The sequence below is a fragment of the Salvia hispanica genome, chromosome 1, assembly GCF_029641045.1.
Source record: "Salvia hispanica isolate PSC_SH4W2 chromosome 1, Shi_PSC_v1, whole genome shotgun sequence".
Lineage (NCBI taxonomy): Eukaryota > Viridiplantae > Streptophyta > Magnoliopsida > Lamiales > Lamiaceae > Salvia > Salvia hispanica.
The window spans coordinates 4,830,948-4,855,789 of NC_142692.1; the positions used below are offsets into that span (position 1 = coordinate 4,830,948).

General features: G+C 32.2%; 2 protein-coding genes across 2 annotated transcripts; both read right to left on the minus strand.

Annotated features, from left to right (window-relative positions):
- Positions 1–9,027: 9,027 nt before the first annotated feature.
- LOC125217665 (ethylene-responsive transcription factor 1-like) lies at positions 9,028–9,658 on the minus strand. The gene has a single exon (XM_048119180.2). The coding sequence runs from the start codon at positions 9,612–9,614 to the stop codon at positions 9,111–9,113; it is 504 nt and encodes a 167-aa protein (XP_047975137.1). The 5' UTR covers positions 9,615–9,658; the 3' UTR covers positions 9,028–9,110.
- An 8,682-nt stretch (positions 9,659–18,340) lies between these two features.
- LOC125218088 (ethylene-responsive transcription factor 1-like) lies at positions 18,341–19,068 on the minus strand. The gene has a single exon (XM_048119687.2). It carries the CDS (start codon positions 19,035–19,037, stop codon positions 18,522–18,524), a length of 516 nt encoding a protein of 171 aa, XP_047975644.1. The 5' UTR covers positions 19,038–19,068; the 3' UTR covers positions 18,341–18,521.
- Positions 19,069–24,842: the final 5,774 nt, after the last annotated feature.

Here is a 24,842-nt window from a genome sequence, read left to right on the forward strand (position 1 = left end):
GACCAGACAAACAAATTACCTCAAGTCGAATTAAAATAACATCGAAATGCAATCTAAACGCACTCGACACAACGTTAAACTTAACATTCAAACTCAAAATAATATTCAATATTGCAAAATAATTCATCAGAATCAGTTGTCCGTTCTTCTTCTTAACCGAAGAAATGATTCTTTACTACCTCCACAACCCAGGAAGGGGAATTTCACCCCTTTCACCAATTGCTTACACTATTCACTTCGTATCCAATGAGTTCTGAAATCAGACTTCACTTCCCTCCCCAATTTGTAGGAAGTCGAAAATTCGAATTTTGCAACAAAACGCGCCTAATTTTTCTGGTGCCTGCTGTAAATTTTCGTTTGGAGGTTGAAGGGGGGTTTTTTGGGAAGACACTAAAAAATTTGGGTATTTTTGGGAACACACATAAAAAGGGAATAAATAAATATATCATAAATGCAAATATGAGTTTATTTCTGGCTCCTCGAACACGCGAGTTGATTTAAGAATATGTGGGCCCAACCTTATACAAATAGTGAAGGAATTTAATCAATAGGTTTGGAACGAAGAAACCTGAACACGCCCTTAGTGAACCATGTATGATATGTGCATTTAGTAGTACTAAATTAAATACTAAAAGTTACACTTGAAATTTCATCATTCTATGTCAATCCAATAAATTCACGGATGATTATTCAGATCTAAACAGTTACTTAGGTAATTAGGTGTGAAGTTTAGTGTGACTTTTTAATTCTATTTAGTAGCATTATACTTCCTCCGTTCTTTATTATCACACTTTGACCGAGTACGAATTTTAAGAATGTAATGAAAAAGAGTTGAATAAGTTAGTAGAGAGTGTGCCGTAATTTTATATAATTAATTTTATAATAAAATGTGAGTTGGAATGAGTTAATGGAATATAAGGTTCACTACTAAAAAAAATACTCCCTCCATCCCACAAAGATAGTCTCACTTTGACCTAACACGGGTTTTAAGAAATGTACTGAAAAGTGAGTGGAACGTGAGTCCTACTTTTATATATTGGTTTTATAATAAAGTGTGAGTAGGAATGAATTAGTGGAATATGGGGTGCACTATCAAAAATGGTAAAAAGTGAAATGAGACAAACTTTGTTGGACAGACAGAAATGGAAAATGGGACAATCTTTGTGGGATGGAGGGAGTATTAAAAAGTGAAATGTGACAAATTTTATGAGACGAAAAGAAATGGAAAAATGTAATAAAATTTAAGGGGTATTAATTATTGATAATATGTAGAGAATCCCTACCAAGATATGCAAAACTATTTATCAAGTCGTGACCAGTCATATGGCATACATAGAATTAGTGGAAGGTATTAGGTAGCGTTTAGTTGCTATGACTAATTATCATGAGACTATTTATTTAGGATTAAGTTGTAGGATTATTTTAGTTGGAGAAGGGAAGTTATGACTAATTATCAGGAGATTATCTATCTACGATTAAGTTGAGGGGGTCAATCTTGTAAGCCAAACATAATCCATATTTAATCGTGAGATTTAGTCTTGCCAACCGAACACCCCCTGTTGATTAGTGTCATCCAGTGCATACCGTATACATGGAGTACTACTTACTAGAGTCTAGAGGAATAGGTTTATAAATGCATATTTAGCTGACAATTTAACCACTAGAAAATGGGGATGGATCCCTGCTTTGCTGTGCTATTTAAACGGCGACGTACTGAGTCAATTTCTGCATTCCTTTTCCTTTTTAATTAATTCTACTATACAAATATTACTTGTTGCAGTAGAATTAATACATATGTGATCAATTATCACTATTGATATCAAGGTGCATCACCATATTCGTAATTTTTGAATATTACTAATTTTTAGTTATTAAACTTATACCATTTTAAATTACTACTATAAATTAATAGATTATAATTTAAATCATAATAGAGCTTATTGATTTGGGAGTTATTAATTTCAATTCTAATTTTGTTTTTGACTAAAAATCAAATTTGAAAACTCATTTTATATTCAAATATAAATAATTGTTATTTAATTATAAAATTTCGTTGAATTTTAGCTAATTCCATAATTTTGACAATCAGATTATAACATTTCAATTTTCTCAATTGTCCTACGTGGGTTAAGGTAAAAACTACTGTTCCCTTCGTCCGCCATCACTTGTCACTAGTTTCTTTTTCGGTCAGTCCGTCAATACTTGTCAGACTTATTTTTTTACTACTTTTGATAATTGACCTCATATTCCACTAATGCATTTTCTTCACACTACACAAAACTTATCATTTAGGGACACAAAAATTGAGACGCAAATTACTAGTGTTTGGAAAATTTTAAAATAATTTAGGAAGAAAAAAAAAAGTGTCCCTAAGTTGAGGAAAAATTATCTTAATCTTTTATTTTTTAGTACGCTTCTATTTGTGTCCCCAAATTTTAGTTGGGACACCAACAATGCAATAGTAAAGACACTTTATGAAGCGTTGATGGTATAATTAGACACATAAATTAGCTATGATTTTAAATAATAATTTATTGATATTAAATTAATTTGCCAAAATATTACTAATACTTAAAAGAAAATTGAAATGAGCATGTAACTAAATAATTTTTTTTAAAATTTTAATTAGTAAAATAAAAAAAGCCATAAATTATCAGTAGTAGTACTAATTAATCGTTATGTTAAAATTTGTACTGCAACAAAAATCACTAAAATAATGAATACGTACTGTGGAATGATTAGTGCATCGTGAGTAAAATCTATTTGGATAAAGTAAAGTTTGTAAAAGTTCACTCAATAAGTCGTTCAAATAGCAGAAAGTAATAATATTGAAAATGAAAAGGGATGCAGTAATTGATTCAAATACGTTGACGTTTAAATAGCACAATAGCTCCCTCCGGCTGTATTTCCATCACCGCAGAGGATCCACACCCCTAGAAAATACTTCTTTTGTCTTCAAAGAAAATGCATTTTGGGTTTGACACGAGTTTTAATGTAAAATTGTCAAATTAAAAGATAGATGGAGATAAAAAGTAATTAAAGTATTGTTAGTAAAGAATTAGTCTCACCTTATTAGAGAAAAGACTTTTCAAAATTAGAAAGTGCATATTCTTGTGGGACAGACTAAAAATGAAAGATTGCATATTCTTGTGGGACGGAATTTAGCTCATTATAAATCAACGGTAATCCCTCCGTCCTATGTAGCTACTCGTTTTAGAAAAATAATATACTAACAAGTAGTTAGAATGAAGATAGTAAAATAGGAGAGAATAATATTGACATAGAAACGAAAAACTTATTCTTTATATTATTTTTTCTCCACCTTAACTATTTATTATTTTCTCAGAACAAATACTCAAAAGAAATGTCTATTTTCTACCCTACCAAACAAACTAGTACTATTTACTAGAGGAATAGGTTTATACTTAATTTTAAATGTACCTCATGTAACATATATTGATATATAAATACACATTGAGCTGGCAATTTAACCACTAGAAAACGTACATTGGCTCATTATTTAATAATGGTGGAAATGTATAATACTTCATTTCACATTTAATGTCGGTGGAAATTTAGTTCTTTTGAGAATGACTGAACTGAAATGTTATAACAATAATATTATGTGATAGAATGCAATCCGTATATTTGAAAGTTCTTTTCAACATGATAGAATCAATCATCTTAATATAGACATGAATTTTACGAAGAAACTATGGAAGTTGGCATAGTGGAATTAGTTTTTTTTTAACTCAAGATAAATTGTCCGATATCACGACAAAGGCTATAGAATTATTGAATTCCATAATTTTTTGCAATAACTTAAGATAAATTAAGCATTTGTGTTCGTTTTTCAACTCTGGAGATAAATTAAGGAATCACGGCAAGTTTAAGCTAGAACGAATCAGTGATTTACTTTCTTTATACAATTTCAAGTACAATTGTATTTTAGGAGATTTGTGTTTGTGCCGGATTAACTTCATGCGAATTCGTGTTGGGATCAAAGTTAATTGTCAACCCAAACCCAAAGGGAACTTGGGTTATTTTTTCTATCCAAGAAATTAATACACTTAAAATCGCATGCAAGTGGCATCTACCGAGAATCGAGATGCTCATTTGTCAACCTTTTACGTACTCCTTATTTGGGGGAATAACTTCATTTATATTATGTAAATAATAAATAACTGTCGTTTGCATTTGAAACATGATAGTAGGAGAAAAATGACAAAAAGTTTGGTTCTCTTTTGTCAAATCCTATTTAATTGGATAAATGGAGCTAGATGACATCTTAAAACCAAGTTTAACCTTGACTCAGTGTATAACTCGGGTAAGTTTTTCTATCCAAGAAATTAATAAACTTTAAATCAGATTCAAGTGGGGTCCACTGAGAATTGACATATTATTTGGAGAAATTAACTTCATTTAAATTATGTAAATAATAAGTATTGCCGTTTCCATTTGAAACAGGATAATATATCGGAAAGATGGAGAACTAAATTCCATAGAAATTAAATTGTTTAGGAAGTTCCATATGTATATATGACATTTTTGAGAAAGTTCGATTTCAAGATGACAGCTAAATTAATAAGGTTGTATTTTTATAATTAGCGGCAAAAAAAAATTGTTCTCTTTTATCAGTTCCTGTTTAATTGAACAAAATGAATTCCCTTGACCAAAGTGTAGCTTGGGTCAGTTTTTCTATTTAGGAAATTAATATTTCTAAAACAGATCCAATATGTGTATACTGTATTGTATATGTGCATAATTTTCCAAATTCAATTTTAGTATTTCATTCTATCAAACAACTTCAATTCCAGTATCTCATTCTACCAAACAATTGGTTTTTAATTTAATTCTAATTCAATTATTTTCAATTCAATTACGTAGAATTTCAATTCATTTTCAATTTCGTGTATCAAACAGACCCTAAATGTTTTTGGATTGGTGTGTTCGTCTCATCCCTTTCTTATAATATTAACGAACACAACAACTGACTTAATGGAGGTTATAATTGTCAAATAGATTAGGCCGGCCCAAAACAGACCGACCAACGAAGTGGGTTGGGCTAGGTTTCTTTCTATAAATTCAGAATCAGCTCTGACCAAGACTACCGACAAATTGGGTCGCACTAGGACGGGTTGTGTAGAAAATTATTTTTTCGTACATATTTATTAATATTTTTACTTAATTTTAAAATTTTGTAGTATTAATATTATAAATAAATATAATTACATTTAGAGGACTAAACTATATAAAAAAATTTATATATTTATGTAGAATTCATACATTTAGGGGATTAAACTATATAAATTTTTTAATATATTTATGTATAATGTATATATATTAATTGGATGGTTTTAGAATTATATGAAATATTACCTTAATATTTATAAATCATATATTTACATTTAAATCATATTGCAATTATGGAAGAAAATTTTAAAATATACTTCATCCGTCCATAAGAATATGCACTTTTGGTTGAGTACGAGTTTTAATGCATAATTTGTAAAGTAAGAGAGAAGTAGAAATAAAAAGTAATTAATGTATTATAAGTGGAGAATGCCTCATTAGAGAAAAAAGTGTTTTCAAATTTAGAAAGTGCATATTCTTGTAGGACAGACAAAAAAGAAAAGAGAGCATGCATATTCTTGTGGGAAGGGGAGTATAAACTAAAACTCCCTTCGTCCCAAGCTAGTTGAGTTGTACTCCCTCGTCCACAAAAAATATATAGTCCTATTTATGAATGTCACAAGCTTTAATGAGAAGTTGGTGAAGTGAGAGAGAAAGAGAAAAAGCAGGTAAACTAAGAGAGACAAGGAGAAAAAGTGGGTAAAGTATGAAAGATATACTTTCCATTTTAAGAAATGAGACTATTTTTTACGGACATTCCAAAATGGCAACATGAGACTATTTTTCGTGGACGGATGAAGTAGTTATTTTTAGATGGTCTCATGGTAGTTGAATCGTTTCCTTTATTGACCAAAAAACTTTATATTTTCTCCTACTTTACCCTCATTTAAGGGTGGGGATCCTCTGCTGTGCTTTCAGCACAGCAGAGGATCCCACCCCCCTCATTTAATCATTTTATCTCTCGTACATATTTGCTCTCCTATTTTATTCTCTTCTCATTTAAACTTTTAAGCATCACTTTTTTATATCTCATGTTCAAAACAAACACATCAACTACCTTGAGACAGAGAGAGTATAAATATTTAGAATAAATATGTTTAAAATTATGTTAAGATTAGAGGAGGAATAATTATAAAGGATTTGTATTTTGGGTGTTATTTGGGTCTATACCTTGACTAGGTTGGGTTGTGTTTAAGCTTGGGCTGGGTTTCTAGTAGTCCAGGGCCCAGGCTACTTCTGAGTTTGAAAAATGATCCAATTTAAGCCCATTTCAACCTAGGAGCCTAGCTTAGGTTCCCTTAGTTTTACTAAAGAGCCCGGGCCTAGCCTTGTTGCGCTGGGTCAGTCCGGCCCAGTTGCCATTTCTGATGGAAGCATTGTGTGAATGCATTTTTGCAAAACTCAGTTGGTAAAATATTTCTTCTCCAACAAATAAATTAGGGTTCGAATTATCACAATGTTAAATAAAAAACTATTATATATTGATTCTCATTTACTAAAAAAAAAACTCAACTCTTTTTTCCGGTATAAGCAAAATCCTTGTTAGCGGAAACTTTCCTTGGAGTATCCCATTGTCTCCTGCTAAATCCAGGGTAAATTTTATGTTGGAACATTGGATATATATTTTACATGAAATCATTTTTAGAATAAAACTTTTTGTTAAAACGCTATTGGTGGAATATACTCCCTCCGTCCCATATAATTTTCTTGGCACGAGTTTTAAGAAATGTAATAGAAAGTGAGTTGAAAAAGTTGGTGGGATGTGGATCCAACTTTTAAAGTATTGGTTTTATAATAAAATGTGAGTAGGAATGAGTTAGTGGAATATGGGGTCCACTACCAAAAATGGTAAAAGTGAAATGGGTAAAATTATATGGGATGGACTAAAATGGAATACTGGGTAAAATTATGTGGAACGGAGGGAGTAATCGATTATTTATCCCATTTTCAAAATTTATTTCACATCACGAATATTTTTCTTTTTTAGACCAAGTGACGACGAGAAGGTGATTCTAGAGAATGAGGCATGCATTGAAGAAGTCATCCTTCATAATAAAAAATAAATCGAGAATATATATAATGAAGAAATTTAATTATGCATATGTAATAGAGGAATGTTCTGATTGAGCTTCTTGTAATCAATATTTTATTGTATATTCAGCACGTTCTATTTATGTACTGTTACGTTCAATTATTTGTGAAAATAATAACAATATTGGAATGTATTATGCTTATAATTCAGGCTTGTGTATGGGCGGTGGGCTTGTCTGCATTGATAATGTAAAATAAATAAATAATTATATGCTCTTATATACACGTATATACAAAACGTGGTTTGGATATTAAAAAAATTGAGTCTTAGACAGGGAGAATCTTCAATCCAACTTCCAAGACTAATCTATAAAATTACTTTTCTCATAAAATATATATATACAGTAAATTTAAACATGTGTTATTTTATTTTATTAATAAAATTTTCTTAGTATCTCGTTATTCTGACTAAAACGTGTGGGATTTACAAAACCAAAAAGCCGTACGAGATTAAGAACTAATCTAATAATATAGTACATGATGTATTTATTACTCCTATTTCACTATCGCGTTAATTTTGTATTTTGTTTGTTTAATTTTTATCATTATAATAAACTAGTATTGCTTAATAATCAATGTTTATTTGTTTTAGTTAATTAATGACTTCATAATATGAACTTTGACTATCAAGAAATTGAATTATTTTTGTCTACTTAAAATGAAAACTAAGCATATGTTGTCCCCTTCCTTCGACAAGGAGTGATTGACAATTTTAAGTTTCAAACAAAACTCATATTTTATGACCTTTTCAATTATTACCAACTTATTCATCATGTCACACCTCTTATAAATAACGCATGTATATTCAACAATTCTAACAAGTCAATTTCTTCATTATTAGGGATGTGAAGAATGGCTCTTAATTTTTGAAATGGGACGCTTGTTAGGAAACAAGAAAATAAAAGCTAAACATGACACTTAAAAATACAGCAAGCTATATGTTTTCATTATTGTAAGTTTATGATCATCGCATCTTTAGCTTACCCTAAATTCCCAATCATTCGTCAATTAAATTATTTAATCGAATGCCATCATAATATGCATTAACAATTCCTTTTTCCGACAGCAGTTAACTACTGCCAATCATCTGATCTAGCTGCTCCAGCTAATACAAATTCAAATTAGATCATCTCTTCATCTATTAAACATGATTATTGAATTTAATGCTATACTATTACGTTTGTGTCCCAAAACAAAATTGAGTAGAAGATGTTCCAATTAATGGGTCAATTATTGGTCAACTTCAAATTGACTAAATTATCTTTTTATTTTTTTTATGGATAAATGAATTTAAATTTATAGGCCACTCCACGGAGGACTTGAACCTGAGATTTTTGGTCTAAAGCACTAACCGTTCTACGGCTTGGTCAACTGACTCCCACCGGATTAACTTTAGGTTATATGGATTGGGTGGCAGAGTAAAATTAACTAGAGGATCTCCAATAATAAAACTTTTAATCTCCCCAATTTGATTTTGGTCATGCTTTTGTATATGATTTAATATATTTTGGCTTTGATTTATAACTATACGATATTAGGATATTTATCAAATAATGCCAAATAATGCGCAGTTATGTTAATCTTGTATATACGATACTCATAATACTCAGCCATAAAATTTGTGTATTAGGATATCACCCTTAATTTAATTAATGAATAAATTTTGTAGATTGACTAATTTTTGTCACACAAAATATGCGAAAGTTCACTAAAGATTTCACAGCTTTCGTTTCTCGAATTGATCAACTAGTACCGATAATTGTTCTTGTATTGAACAAATGACTGTTTATTGTGTGAATTTTTTGGTATACAACATTTTTTCAAGCGATTCAAGACCGACTTAAGCTAATCCCTAGTTTAGGATTAACACTAAATTAAACAAAACCCTAATCCGATTCTACACAATTGATCTTCTTCCGCGACGCATTATTAAAATCAGCGTTCTTCCTCTTAGTGACTCGGGTCGGCTCCGGAATGCCCGACCCGATAAGGTGCGGGAAGTTGACCCGGGCCCGCGAGCCGCGCATCCTGAACGCGGCTCGATCGTAAGCCACGGCGGCCTCCTCCGGCGTCTCGTACGTCCCCAGCCACAGCCTCGATCCCTTCTTCTCCGGATTCCTTATCTCCGCCGCGAACTTCCCCCACGGCCGCCGCCTCACGCCTTTGTAGCGCTTCCACTCCACCTCCGGCCGCGGAGGAGGAGGAGGAGGCGCGGTGTCGTCGCACAGAAGCTCGTCGACCATTTGCGAAACGTCGTCGTCGCTGAGAGGAGATGCATTGGCTTCGAAATCAAGGGGGAAATCGGAGTCGCTGAGGAGATAGTTTTGGATGGCGTGGAGCCAATCGCAGTCGAATTCTGATGCATTTTGTGATCCAATTATTTGTTCCATGACTAATATTGATATTAATCAGATGATTATGCAGTTTAGATATTGTGTTGAGTGTGTGTGTGAGAGTGAGAATGTGTTGAATATATGTATATATATAGTGATCGGAGAGAAAGCTGACGTATTTCAAATATATAGAAAGTAGTTGCGGTGAAGGTTCTTGTAATTTGAATACAGTAATTAATTTTATGCAGATTTATAATCACATGTTAATTTGTTTTGTCGTTACGTTGCTTAAACTATTCTCTATTATATGGAGTATGTACCTCCATACCATGTGTATTTAATATGTATCCCATTTTAAATTGTTTTTACAAGAATAAATTGTGAAAATTAGAAATTTTAACATTGTTTTCACGTTTTCCACTGCAACAATCTGGTTTCATTGTGTTTACAATTGATGAAATGAGCTAATTGATAAAAAAAAATTCGGATGCCAAATAAAATTCTTTTTTTTTTTCCAAATTAGATTTCGTAAAAAATTGAGAAAAACGTTAAAATTTTTCAGGCCAATATCATGGACCAAATAAGAACTTTACCTAAATTCATGATTTTATGATAATTTGCTATTTTTACGATTATATATCATGATGGATTTTCAATTTTAGTGAGTGAACCAAGTATGACGTGTATATATAATTCTAAATTAAATACTCAAAATTTCTGCCTGGAAAATTTGAAATTTTAGTCAGTTCAATAAACTCGCGTTTGATTATTTAGTGTTTAATAATATTAATGGGTTTTGAGATCAAAACATTTACTGTCAATTTGAATTGTTCTAATCAATGTTAATTAGTGGTAATGTACAGAAGCCCTGCCAACTAATGTATCAATAAATTAGTGAATAAGTATGAAATAACTTATAAAGAATCTTTAAATTGAACATTATTTTCCAAACAAATTGAAACAAGAATATTTCGCCACGCCTTCATCTGCACGTGGGTGTCATCCACTGCATGCTACAAAACATGGTGTTTAAATGGAACGTCTGAGGTAAATTCGAAATTTAGTTTCTTTCCACGAAACATATTGAATCAATATTTACTTGAGGATAGTGGCCTATGCAGGATCTCGACTCTGGGTCTAATTAATTATTAACAATAGTTGAGTATTTTTTGATATTTTCCCACCTCAAGTAGTTGTAGTTGTGGCATGGTTGGGAAAGTTACAAAATATATAAATGAATGATGAGTAACGAGTGTAAAAATAATAGTGATAATAACTCCTTTGTTGTAAAGCATTTGTTTTTTACGCGGGATTTTATTTAGTGTTATACTATAAGTTAATCAAAGAAATAATAAAGTAAGAGATAGAAAAATATAGAGATGACGTTGTTTTCATTTTAATGAGATGATAAATAAGGAGAATTATTTAGTATTATACTATAAGTTAATCAAAGAAATAATAAAGTAAGAGATAGAAAAATATAGAGATGATGTTGTTTTCATTTTAATGGGATGATAAATAAGGAGAATTATTTAGTGTTATACTATAAGTTAATCAAAGAAATAATAAAGTAAGAGATAGAAAAATATAGAGATGATGTTGTTTTCATTTTAATGGGATGATAAATAAGGAGAATTATTTTATTACAAAGTGTGTGCGAGACAAAAAAATGAAATATGTGCATTTATTTTTTGGCACGAGATTTTATTTAGTGTTATTTTATAAGTTAAGTAAATAAATATACTCCCTCCATCCCGGCTAAGATGACACATTACTTAGCCGGCACGGGATTTTAGGAGTTATTGGTTAAAGTGTTTAATTGGAGAGAGAGAAGGTGGGTGTAAGTATTAAAGTATAGAGATAAAGAAAGATGGATATTTTAATAGGAGTGTGTAAAAGTGGTTGAGTGTATTAATTGGAGAAAGAAAGTTACCAAAAAAGAAAATGTGTCATTTTAGTTGGGACAAACTAAAAAGAAAAACGTGTTATCTTAAGCGGGACGGAGAGAGTAGTAACTAAGAGAGAAAAATATAAAGATGATATTGTTATCATTTTATTGGGAAGTAAATAAGGAGAATGTTTTTATGGTCTAGCGTACGCGAAACAAAAAAACATGATACTAGGAGAAATGGAGATTAAATTCCATAAAAGTCCTATTATCTACAAATCCACTCTTAAAGACCAAACTAGAGACCAAATTAGGGTCATCCATTTTCTTAAGCTTATGGTTAGGATTAATTTATAATTAATTTAATATTTTATTCAATAAAACTTTTTTATTTTTATTTTTATTTTTATTTTTAAAAAATTTTTATTTTTATTATTTTTATTTCATTTTTTATTTTTTTATTATATTTATTTATTTATATTTTTTTAAAAAAATTTAATTTTTTTTTCTTCAATACAAATTTGTCGGAGTAAATAAAGAACTATATTCAGTAAATAATGAACTAAATGAAGTATGTAATGAAGTAATTTTGACATGTTATTGAAATACATTAATGATACAACAAATTTTAGTGTTAAACGTAAGCGTTAGTAATGAACTATATTCAATAAATAATGAACCAAATAAATGTTAGTAATGAAGTAAATATGACATTTTGTTGAAATACAATGTTAACTGTGTTAAACGTCAAGTAGTAGTAATGAACTTATTACTTCATTCAGTCATGTTATTACTTCATTCCATTAGTTTATTACTTCATCTTGTTAATTTATTACTTCATTCAGTGATGCTATTACTTCATTCCATTAGTTTATTACTTCATAATGTGTTATGACATAATTATCTTTCAGTTGAATTAAATTCAGTGTGTAATGAATGCTAAAATTTACTTCATAACATACGTTCATTTAGTTCATTATGTAGTGAATATAGTTCATTATTTACTCCAACAAGTTTTTATTGAATAAAAAAATTTAAATTTTTTTAAAAAATTAAAAAAAATTAAGAAATTTTTTTTAAAAAAAAAAATTAATTTTAAATTTTTTAAAAAAATTATTAAAAAAATGAAAATAAAAAAGTATTTATTAAATAAAATATTAAATTAATCCTAACCATAAGATTAAAAAAATGGATGGCCCAAATTTAATCACTAGTTCGGTCTTTAAAAAGGGTTCGACATTGATCACAACTCATAAATGAGATCAATATATGTCATTTTTGGGGAAATTCGTTTTCAAGATGATAGCTAAATTATTAAGGTTGTATTTCAAAAATGGCATAAAGTTTTGTTCTCTTTTGTCAAATCCTATTTAATTGTATAAATAGAGCTAGATTACATCTTAGAGCATCCACAATGGTGTAGAGATTGGGCGCCCGATCGGGTGAAATCGGGCTCGGGTGTCCTCGTCCATCCATTGCAAGCGCCCGATGCAGGACGTGCCCGTGCCCGATCTTGATGATTTTGTAATTATTTTTTATTTTTTTATTCTTGATTAAACCAATATAAATACCCTAAACACTCATTCACTTTTCACACACTTACACACAATACTCTCTACTCTACTTTCTTTCTCTTCTCTTTTCTCACCTTCACACTTTCAAGAATGTATCCGAGTCAATTCTCAAACTCACATAGTGTCGACGACGATATGCCGATGTATGGGGCGGCGGCACCCGTTGGCCCGGCCACGAAGACTACCGGGTCAAGACTCCTGGATCTATAGGGTCCACTTTGGTAGATGACTTTGAGTTCGATCCGTTTTTCAACACCGACACCTATGGGGTTGAGGACATGGATCCGAATTGTGGGCAACCTCCTGCTCCTGAGCCGCCGAGGAGGAAGAAGAAGATGGCGCAGAAGGAAAGGCGCCAGCCGTCCCAGTCCCGTTCCCATCCAACGATCCCAACGAAGAGTACTCGCAGGGGCGTACTGACTACGAGATGGAGGAGTACATGAAGGTGGCTCGGTGTTGGGTAGATATATCGGAGGATTCGATAAACTCCAACAACCAGACTTTGGGCAGGATGTGGGATTGCATCGAGGCTAGATACAACTCGGTGAAGCCGAGTTGGGCGTACAAGCGGAACAAGGATCAGCTCCGCAAGTGTTGTGCTCGGATCAAGGTCCATGTCAACAACTTCAAGGATATTTACACGAAGTTCAGGGACGAAAGGGCCAGCAGTGAGAGCATAGAGGATGTCTTCCAGAAGTCGATGTCCACTTACCAGTCGAAGTACGGGCAGTTCAAGTTCTACTACATTTGGCTGATCTTGAAGGACAAGCCAAAGTTCGACGGAGGGATACCGGCTGCATCCTCGGTTGTGAAGCGGACGAAGAACACTGCCATTGGCGGTTACACAAGCAGCAGCCCATCGCCTGTGGATCTCAACGCTGAGCCGGAAGGGAGTTCCGGCACGCCTACGTCTACTTTTAGACGTCCCATTGGCAACAAGACTGCCAAAGCACAGACCAAAGTTAAGGCGGTCGCGTCTGGATCGGCTCCCCCACAGGCTATGCCTATTCCGTCTACTCAGCTCGTGGCCTCAGCACTCCAGGAGTTCGGTGGTTTTCGCGAGGTGTGCGTGTATAGGTTTATACTTTACGCACAAAACAACCTTCTTCAGGAAAACCGATCCAGATAAACGACGGAGGACTGAGAAGATGATAAAGAATTTGAGCCAGAAATTGAATTTAGATGACTAGTTAAGTTTTTATTAATTTAGTTTAGTAATGTAGTTTTTTTTTTAAGTAATTTTTAGTTTAGCAATATAGTTTTTTTTAGTTAAGTATTATATAGTTTTTTATTTTACTTAAGTAATGTAGTTGTTTTTTCAAATTTATAGTGTTTAATATAATATATTTTGGTATTTTAGTAATTAAATATAAAAATAATAAACAATAATGTTAAAAATCAAATGTAAATTGAGTTCAATAGATAGAGCGAACACTAGGGTGAAACCATTACAGATAGAAAGGGCGGACTAAAAATTAATGTGGCAACCACTAGGACGCCCACTAAGGCATTCAAGTGGGGTCTACTTGAGAATTGACATATTATTCGGAGAAATAACTTCATTTAAATTATGTAGTAAATGATAAGCATTGTCGTTTCCATTTGAAACAGGATAATGTATCGGAAAGATAGAGAAAAAAATGTCATAGTAATAAATTTGTTTTGGAAGTTCCATATATATGTATGACATTTTTGAGAAAGTTCGATTTCAAGATGACAGCTAAATTAATAAGGTTGTATTTTAATAATTAGCGGCAAAAAAATTTGTTCTCTTTTAGCAATTCCTGTTTAATTGAATAAATGGAATTCCCTTGACCCAAAAGTGTAACTTGGATCAGTTTTTCTATTTAAGAAATTAATATTTCTAAAACAGATCCAATGTGTGTATACTGTATTGCATATGTACATAATTTTTCAAATTCAATTCTAGTATTTCATTCCATCAAACAATTTCCATTCCTGTATTTCATTCTTCCAAACAACTGATTTTGAATTTAATTCTAATTCAATTATTTCCAATTCAATTACATAGAATTTCAATCATTTTCAATTTCATGCATCAAATAAACCCTTAGTGTTTTTGAAATAGTGTGTTCGTCTCATCCCTTTCTTATAACATTAATTAACACAACAATCGACTTAATGGATGTTATAGTTGTCAAATGGGTTAGGCCGGCCTAATCCAAACCAACCAGTGAAGTGGGTTGGGCTGGATTTGTTTCGACAAATTCAGAATCGGCCCTGACTAGGACCACCGACAAAGTGGGTCGCACTGAGACGGGTTGTGTAGGAAATTATTTTTTCTTACATATTTATTAATATTTTTTTACGTGATTTTAAATTTTGTAGTATTAGATATTATAAATAAAATAATTACATTTAGAGGATTAAACTATATGAAAAAAGTTATATATTTATGTATAATTCATACATTTAGAGGATTAAACTATATGGAGTACAATTTTTAATATGTATAATTCATATATATTAATTGGATGATTTTAGAATTATACGAAATATTACCTTAATATTTATAAATTATATATTTACATTTAATTTACCATATTGCAATTATGTAAGACAATTTTATAATATACTTCATGCGTCCACAAGAATATGCATTTTTGGTTGAGTATGTGTTTTAATGCATAATTGATAAAGTATGAGAAAAGTAGAAAGAAAAAGTAATTAATGTATTGTTAGTGGAGAATGAGTTCCACCTCATTAGAGAGGAAAGTGATTTCAAATTTAGAAAGTGCATATTCTTGTAGGACGGACAAAAAAGAAAAGAAAGCATGCATATTCTTGTGGGAAGGGAGAGTATAAACTAAAACTCCCTCCGTCCCAAGATAATTGAGTTGTACTCCCTCGTCTATAAAAAATAGTTTTATTTATGAACGTCACAAACTTTATTGCAAAATTAGTAAAGTATGAGAGAAAGAGAAAAGGCGGATATAGTACGAAAGAGATACTTTTCATTTTAAACATTGAATTCATATTATGAACTTTGACTATCAAAAATTGAATTGTTTTTGTCTGCTTAAAAAAGAAAAAACTAAGCATGTTGTCCCCTTCATTCGAAAGAGGAATGAATGAATGATTGCCAATTTAAGTTTCAAACAGAAATCATATTTATAAACTTTTCAATTAGTATTATAAACCATCTTGACTCGATTTATTTTAAACACGAGAAATACCCGCAAGTGTACGAGACTAGTGTAGCAATAAACAAGTATGAGTATCGTATCCACGAAGACAAATTGTGCAGCTCAAGTACCACGAACCAATTTTGATTACTATCTAGAAAATCCGGAAGAGTTGGTTTTGATTTTTGAAAAACAAATGAACATAAACAAGACACAAGTATGCAACAAAAGACGAGTTTCAAATAATAGAACGAGATAGAGTCTAGGATCCAACTACAACGAACACGATGTGAACAACTCAACAACTTCGATTACCCAATTGAAGTCTCTAGGATTACTAGGAAAGCCACTAGTCTAGGCTAAGCCCTCTCTCGAGTGCACTTAACCAGTTGATTAATTATTAATATTGAAGTCTCCTTCTAATACGTCACAAATAACTCCTTAAAACAAAAGGCTCAAGCCCTCACTCTAGAATTCCTTCTCTCGAATGCAAATTATCTAGGTGGTGTTCATTCTTTTAACAATCCTAATTAGGTATCTCTCGATTACTCAAACTAGGACAACAAACCCAATTGGTAGCTAAGCAATTGAATTAAAAAGGCACAAGGATGAAACAAAGAAATCACAAGAGCAAAGGTAATCAAAAGTCCTTGAATTAATCCAAAGCATTCATTGTAGTCTTCACCAAAACTCTACAAATGATTTAGCTACTCATATCCAAAGCAAATTCACAAGAGAAATCCATAGAAAGAGAGTTGAACATAGTAAACTAATAAAGATACTCCCAAGGGTGAATTGAATGGGCAAATCGTCTTCGTCTTCAAACTTGTTGATGAATCGGACTCTTTGACGCTTCAATCAGCTCTCAAAAGGTGGAAACTGCTTCTGGGGCGTGTGGAATCTGTTCTGGAGTCGAACCCTAGGTCCTATTTATACCCGGGGCGAAAAAATAGAAATTCAGCTGCAGACGAGCAAATCGCCCGGCCGGGCGATTTCTAAGCAACAAAACGCCCGGTCGGGCGTTCTTCTTAAGCGCGAAGTTGCGCAAAACGCCCGGCCCGGGCGTTTTCAGAGGGAAAAACGCCCGGGGACAGTGGATTCACCCGGTCTGAGAGGCAAAACGCCCGGCCCGGGCGATTTCAGAGGGGAAAACGCCCGGGGACAGAGAATTCGCCCGGCCTGGGTGGCAAAACGCCCGGCTAGTTGTGTGAAGACGCCCGGCTTGATCTTTTGGCTGTCATTTCGTCCGTTTCCACCTGTTTTGACTACAAAAACTCGACAAACTTATCAGAGCACTCTAACTAAGGGATCATGGATGAAAACTCAAGTAATGTGCTACAATATACTCAATTAAGCAATGTAAACCATCCAAAACACTTGCTAAACTACGAGTTTATCACCGTCATGTCACAACTCTTAATAACGCGTGTACATTCAAAAATTCTAACAAGAAAATGGCTCTTAACTTTTGAAATGGGATACTTTAGGAAACAAGAAAATAAAAGCTAAACACGACAATTAAAAATACAGCGAGCTAGAATATATTTTCATTATTGTAAGTTTATGATCTTCGCATCTTTAGCTTACCCTATATTCCCAATCATTCGTCAATTAAATTATTGATATTAAACATGATTATTGATGTTTAATGCTATATTACGTTTGTGCCCCAAAACAAAATTGAGTTGAGATATTCTAATTAATTGGTCAATTATTGGTCAACTTCAAATTGAGGGGTAAATCAATTTAAATTAAAAGACTGCGACATGAAGGATTTGAACCAAGACCTTTAGCCTCAAGTATTAACCTCTCTACCGCTTGGTTAACTCACACACACCAGATGAACTTTAGGTTATATGTATTGGGTGACCGAGTAAAATTAACTAGAGGCCGCGAAGCCATCTCCAATTAAAATCGTTTAATCTCCAATTTGATTTTGGACGTCGTGCTTTTGCATATGATTAAAGGTATTGTGGCTTTGATTTATAACTATACGATAATTAGTTGAAGAATTGAAAAGGTGGGCTATGAATGAAACGAACTTTGACTACTTGTCAAATAATGCCAAATAATGCAGTTATGTTAGTTATATGTATTCTTGTACCACTATATACGATACTCATAATAACGTCGAGTTTAACAATACTCGATCAGCCATAAAATTTGTGTATTTGGATATTACACTTTATTTAACAACACTCGAATTGATCGAACTAGCTACTTAGCTAGTACCGATTATTGTTCATGCATCAAATCTACATACTGACGCAAAAGGTGTGTGGTGTGTTTGTGAAGTGAAATTTCTTTTTGGTATGCAAATTCCTTATTTAGGATTCACACTAAATTAAGCAAAACTCTAATCCGATCCTACACAATCGATCTTCTTCCGCGACCGCGACGCATTATTCAAATCAGTGTTTTTTCTCTTAGTGACTCGGGTCGGCTCCGGAATGTCCGACCCGATAAGGTGCGGGAAGTTGACCAGGGCCCGCGACCCGCGCATCCTGTACGCGGCTCGATCGTAAGCCAAGCCGGCCTCCTCCGGCGTCTCGTACGTCCCCAGCCACAGCCTCGAACCCTTCTTATCCGGATTCCTTATCTCCGCCGCGAACTTCCCCCACGGCCGCCGCCTCACGCCTTTGTAGCGCTTCCACTCCACCGCCGCCCGCAGAGGAGGAGGAGGAGGAGGAGGCGCGGTGTCGTCGCACAGAAGCTCGTCGACCATTTGCGAAACGCCGTCGTTGCTGAGCGGGGATGCATTGGCTTCGAAATCAAGGGGGGAATTGGAGTCGCTGAGGAGATAGTTTTGGATGGCGTGGAGCCAATCGCAGTCGAATTCTGATGCATTTTTCGATTCAATTATTCGTTCCATGAGTAATGTATATAGCAGATGATTAGGCAGTTTAGAGTGTTAGGGTGAAAGTGAGAGTGTGTGGAGTTTATGTATATATATATATATATGAAGGGAGAGAAAGCTGACGTATTTCAAACAAATACAAAGTTGGTACGGCGAAGGTTCTTAATTTGATCACATGTAAATGTATGTTGTCGTTTGGATGCTTAAACTGTTGACGATGTGACTATAGTATATACCTCCATACCTAGGGGCTAGGGCCTAGGGGTGGATCCCGCTGTGGTGGGAACCAGGAACACAACAGGGGTTGCTGTGGAGTGTGGAGTCATAACGCCGTCGTATTGATTCAATTCCGTCAGCCTTTCCTTTGCAAATAAGTCTACACTTGCTGCGGTAGTGTTCTTGATACTATTATAATATAAAATAATGTAATATCAGTGAATTATTTTATATCACAATTAACTAGAAGCTTATAGATGGAAATAGGGGAATTATTAATTTCATTTCTAAATTGTTTTGGACTAAAATTTTATCGAATTTGAAAACTCAAGATAAATTTAGTGATAATTTCTATTAAATCACATATTTTTGTTGAATTTTGGCCAATTTCATAACTTAAAAACATGAATAACATTTTAATTTTTTTTATTGTTTCATGATGGTCAAATTGAAATTAATATGATATGAATTTATTTTCATTTATTATCAATGAATTAGTGAAAAAGTACGAAAAACTACTACCAAAACAGTTTTTTCAAGTCCTATATATCAATGAATTAGTGAAAAAGTACGAAATAATTTAGAGTATGGATCCTTAATACTCCATCCTTCCCATAAGAATATACACTTTCTTTTTTAAATCGTCTCATAAAAATATGCATTTTCCAATTTTAAGTTTATTTACTCCATCTTTAATACTCGATCCCCACTAATAATACTTTAATTATTTTTTCTCTCTACATGTCTCTTACTTTATCAATTTTATACTAAAACTTGTAGAGAAAGTATGAAATAAACATTCAAAGAAACTGAAACAAGAATATTTCGTCAATGTCTTCGAGAGTGGTGGACCTAAGTGAGACATGGGTTCCTTGCCGCAACATTTTTCGACTTTAACAAATAATATCTTTTAGACGAAAACACAATGCCGAAGGTAACGGAGTTGGTTGTCCAGCGTGGCTAGCAAAAGCTGGAGGTAAGGGTTCGATTTTGATTTTCCGTTAGTAAAACAGTACTTTATTTAGTTGATAGTAGATTATTTATTCTTTTTTTAATTTATTATATTATGAAATTTAATTTGAAAGTTATATTTTTTCTTTGAAAATAAATTTATTTCTCAATTATTTCAGCTCCGCTAAAGTACTATATGCAACAATTGTTAACGGGAGATTGGACCCACCAGTGTAAAAATTCTGCGTCCACCAATGTGACTTCATCTGCATGTAGGTGGGTGTCATTCAGTGCATGCCATAACGTGGCATTTAAATGGAACGCTTGAGGTAAATACAAAATTTAGTTTCTTTCCACAAAACACGAATCAATATTTACTTGAGGAATTTGTTTATATCAAATGCACATTATATTTGGATATACAAATGCACATTGAGCTGACAATTTAACCACTAGAAAATTTACAATAGCTCGTTAGTAATAAGATTGTCTTATGATGATAACTAATTTAACATGATAGCTATAATATATAATTCTCCAATTCGGTGTATCACAGATATCAATACAAAATATATCAACTATATCATTGTATTAGACATTTAAATATAAATATGCAAATATCGATATAAAGACATATTGACATGATACTCATATAATTGTTTTGGCATTATTTATATACTAAGGTGATGTTTCGTAAGATAGATAACTCATCTAGGGATGTAATTCTATGATTAAAAATAATATTTTGTTCATAGAATTTCATTGCTAGATGAGCTATCAACCCTACCAAACATACTTTAAGAAGCTAAGTTATCAAAGTCTATACAATAATGGTTGAAACTTAGTAGAAGATGTACATTTGTTCATTTCATATTTAATGCTGGTGTATATTTAGTTATTTGAAAAAGCAAAAAATAAAATAAAGTTAATCACTTTCAAATGTTGAAGTGGAATTTCGAGAATGTCTGGATTGGAGTACTTTTTTTTTTCTATTTAAAAGAATTAATAATAATTCTATATTTATCTTCACGATGATTTGAGCCCTTGACCTGTTGGTTATCGGAAATATGTCGCTTCATCGTCGAAGAAAATATGGAAGTTGAACATAGTGAAATTGTCTTTTTCCGATCTCAAATGCAATAAAATTATTGAATCCCATATTTTTTTTGCAAAAACTTTTGACAAATTAAGCATTTGTGATCCGTTTCTGAACTTGAAGATTATTAAGAAATTAAGGCAAATTAACGTTAGAATTAATAAATCAACGATAAACTTTTTTACTATATAATTTCAAAGTATAATTGTATCTAAGAAACGTATAATAGAAGAATAAATCAAACAATACAAAACTATGATTCAAGCCCAAAAATTCTGTTAAAATTTTCGAATTATTGATTAGAGCTGTTTATTAGAGAAGAAATAAAAATCTTAAACTACACTTTATGATCAACGCGTTCACTTTTATTTTTAGGCACATTGACCAAGTTAAAATAATGTGTGCTTGAATGGGTGATAGACTAATTTGACCATTGACTGAATTGACATGCTCTAATTAACTTCATTAAAATAATTAAATACTCCATCCATCCCACAAGAATATGTATTCTTTTCTTTTTAGTTTGTCCTAGAAAAATATACATTTTTCAATTTTATATTTTTCTCTTTATTGAGGTTGAGGTGAAACTCATTCTCCACTAAGAATACTTTAATTTTTTTTTTTACATCTCTCTTACTTTACCAATTTTGCATTAAAATTCGTGTCGAACTCAAAGTGTATATCATTTGAGAACACAGAGAGTAGTAAATATTTCGTATATATCTGAAACAGAATAATATATTGGAATGATGGAGTTTTAAATTTCGTACAATAAATTTCTTTAGGGAGTTCCATATATATTGCAAGTTCGAGATGAAAGTAAAATTAGTAACTATCATTGCCAACAACGGCCGCTGCACTACCATTTTCTTCCGATGTGAACAATTTTCTCATTATGTCCAACCAAACAATTTCATTTCCAAATTTGCCATTGGTTAAAATGTGTGACATGACTTTATAATTGAATGTGGACTATAACATAATGCACATTGACTTAGTTTAAAATAATGTGTGCTTGAATGGGTCATAATTAACTTCATTTAAATCATGTAAATAGTACTCCATTCCTCCCAAGTTACATGAGTTGTATTCCATTTTGGATTGTTCCAAGTTATTTGAATTTTTTTTTTCTTGACTAAAAAAAATATCAAAGCTCACTTACTTTATTATTTCTTTTAATTTCCTTTACTCTTTCTTCTTTATCTCACTTTATTATCTTATTTACTTTATTTAACTCACTAAACTCAATTTTTTTAAAGTTCGTGCCGACAAAAAATACCTCAAGTAATATGGGACGGAGGAAGTATTCAATCAACATATGCAGAATATGATTTGAATTCTCGATATTTGCAGACTTAGTCACGTCATCTGGAACATTTTAAAGTTGTTGTGGCACCTCTCTTGTGGGCTGTGGCACTGATAGATGATTTGATAGGATGTATACTCAGGATTTTGGATAGAACACGTACTCTTCCATCTACGAATATGATTCCTGGTTTATAATTACTATAAATAATAAAGAGACTCTACCTTTCGCGCACATATTATTTAAAATTAGTATATACTAGTTAGATCTTTATTCCACTAACTTTCTTCCTCCCACTTTTCTTAACATTTCTTAAAACCCGTGCCGAAAAGAAATGAGACTCCTATTCGTGGATAAAGAGAGTATTTTTTTAATATGCATTTTTTTCATTATTTTTTATTAATATTTTTGTTATAGCCGTGACTACATTATTCCCCACAATCTACTTTAGAGTTACCCGCTAAATACGGGATCGGGGTCGGGAATGGGTAGCAATATTTTCAAAATGTCGGGTATCGGATACCCGATACCCTATCGGGTATATCCGAATAAATACCCGATTCAGATTTAGGGAGAGAATGATTTTTCCCATATTTATACAACACATATCATCTACTATCATTTACCTCATTTTCAATGTCAGAGAACTTAGTCAGCCACCACCACTATTATTTCAAATTTTATTCAAATACCATATGAATTTGAATCAAGATGAAATGCAATAATCTGGGTTCTATCAAACGGTAAAGTTTTATTGTTAATTTTGAATATTGATTAATATCAAACAACTATCAACAAAAGAGTTTACAAAAATAGTTCGACTTCGAAAAAAAAGAACTGTAAAATAAATTCAACATTAGAATAGTAAATAAAATCAAAGATAGTACATTTCCAAAAAAATTACTATTAAATATTGTAAATTTTGAGAATCTACATGATTAATATTCTACATGTAATGGTAAAGTTTGAACTTTGAAGGTTTGCCATCTTATTTAGTGTTTAATTCTATTTTTCTTTGTTTAAGATATTCATCATTATTATAATTTATGAGGAGCGTATGCAGCCAATCTCATAAATATAAAAATAAATACATAAGGTGTCTAAAAATATTAGGTAATAAGCTTATTTACAAGTTTAAAAATATTAGTAGTAATTAGCCATATGCCAACTCAAAAAAACCATCTCGCATCGCCGAATACTACATGATAAAAGAGTCCTTAATCAAAGTACCGTGACTGCAGGTATGGGAATACTCACAAGGATTGCGGGTCGGGTGTCGGGTAGTACAAATTGTCATTTTTCAGGTTCGGGTACCCATGAAATCGGGTGTGGATACCCGCGGGTACCCGTTTGGCCGTTTCGACACCCCTATTGGAGAATGTTACTTAATTAAATGTTGATCACGTGGAGTTTGAAGTGGACAAGATTAGTATATTGAATCTGGGTATCTTTCGATAGATATTGCCAAAGAAGATCTAAAGAAAAATATTAAATATGCATTATAATGAGTCATGCTCGCACTTCTAGCCTGGTTTATATACTTATAAAATAAGTGACCTTATTTATTTATTAACCTAAATATACACACACACAGGTTGTAAACGTGAAGCTGAAAAGGAAAAATCCTAGAAACTTAATTTCAGAAATACCTGAAAGTTGATCTCTTCGGTCACAATATTCACTTTCCAGGAAATTTGTGCTAATTAAGTTGTTTTGGTTTAATTTAGTTAACCCTATAATATATTGGTTGAACTGTTTCATACCTACATTATTAAGTCATGATGATATTTAGTAATTACTTTATAAAAATGAAAAGGTCCGATGATATTATAAATAGTTGTATACGAATACAAAGATTACAAATTTAGAACACCTCATTTACATTTAATTTAAAATTATAATCCAATTTACTAGTATTATAAAAACGTGAGTTCTTATGAATTATCGATACACTATTTACATTCTTACCTATTCTATTTCCCAATGTTTGGTAATGCAATACATATTTTTTTTGTTTATAAACTTTCATATAGGAGTATAAAATAAGCACTAATTATATTACTATATATATTTCGAAAAATCTGTCAAATCATGATAAGAGTATTTGTATTACTCCATGTTATTTCTATTGCCATTGCTGTAGGAAAGAACAACATCTATATATTGATGGAACCTATGACATTCTCTATGAAGCATTATTTGTAGATTGATGATATATGTGATTAGGCCACCGAGTATAGTTCATTTTTCC

Excerpts from the sequence above, each read along its gene's own strand:
- LOC125218088 (XM_048119687.2), bottom strand. The coding sequence starts at position 19,037 with ATGGAACGAATAATTGAATCGAAAAATGCATCAGAATTCGACTGCGAT.
- LOC125217665 (XM_048119180.2), bottom strand. The coding sequence starts at position 9,614 with ATGGAACAAATAATTGGATCACAAAATGCATCAGAATTCGACTGCGAT.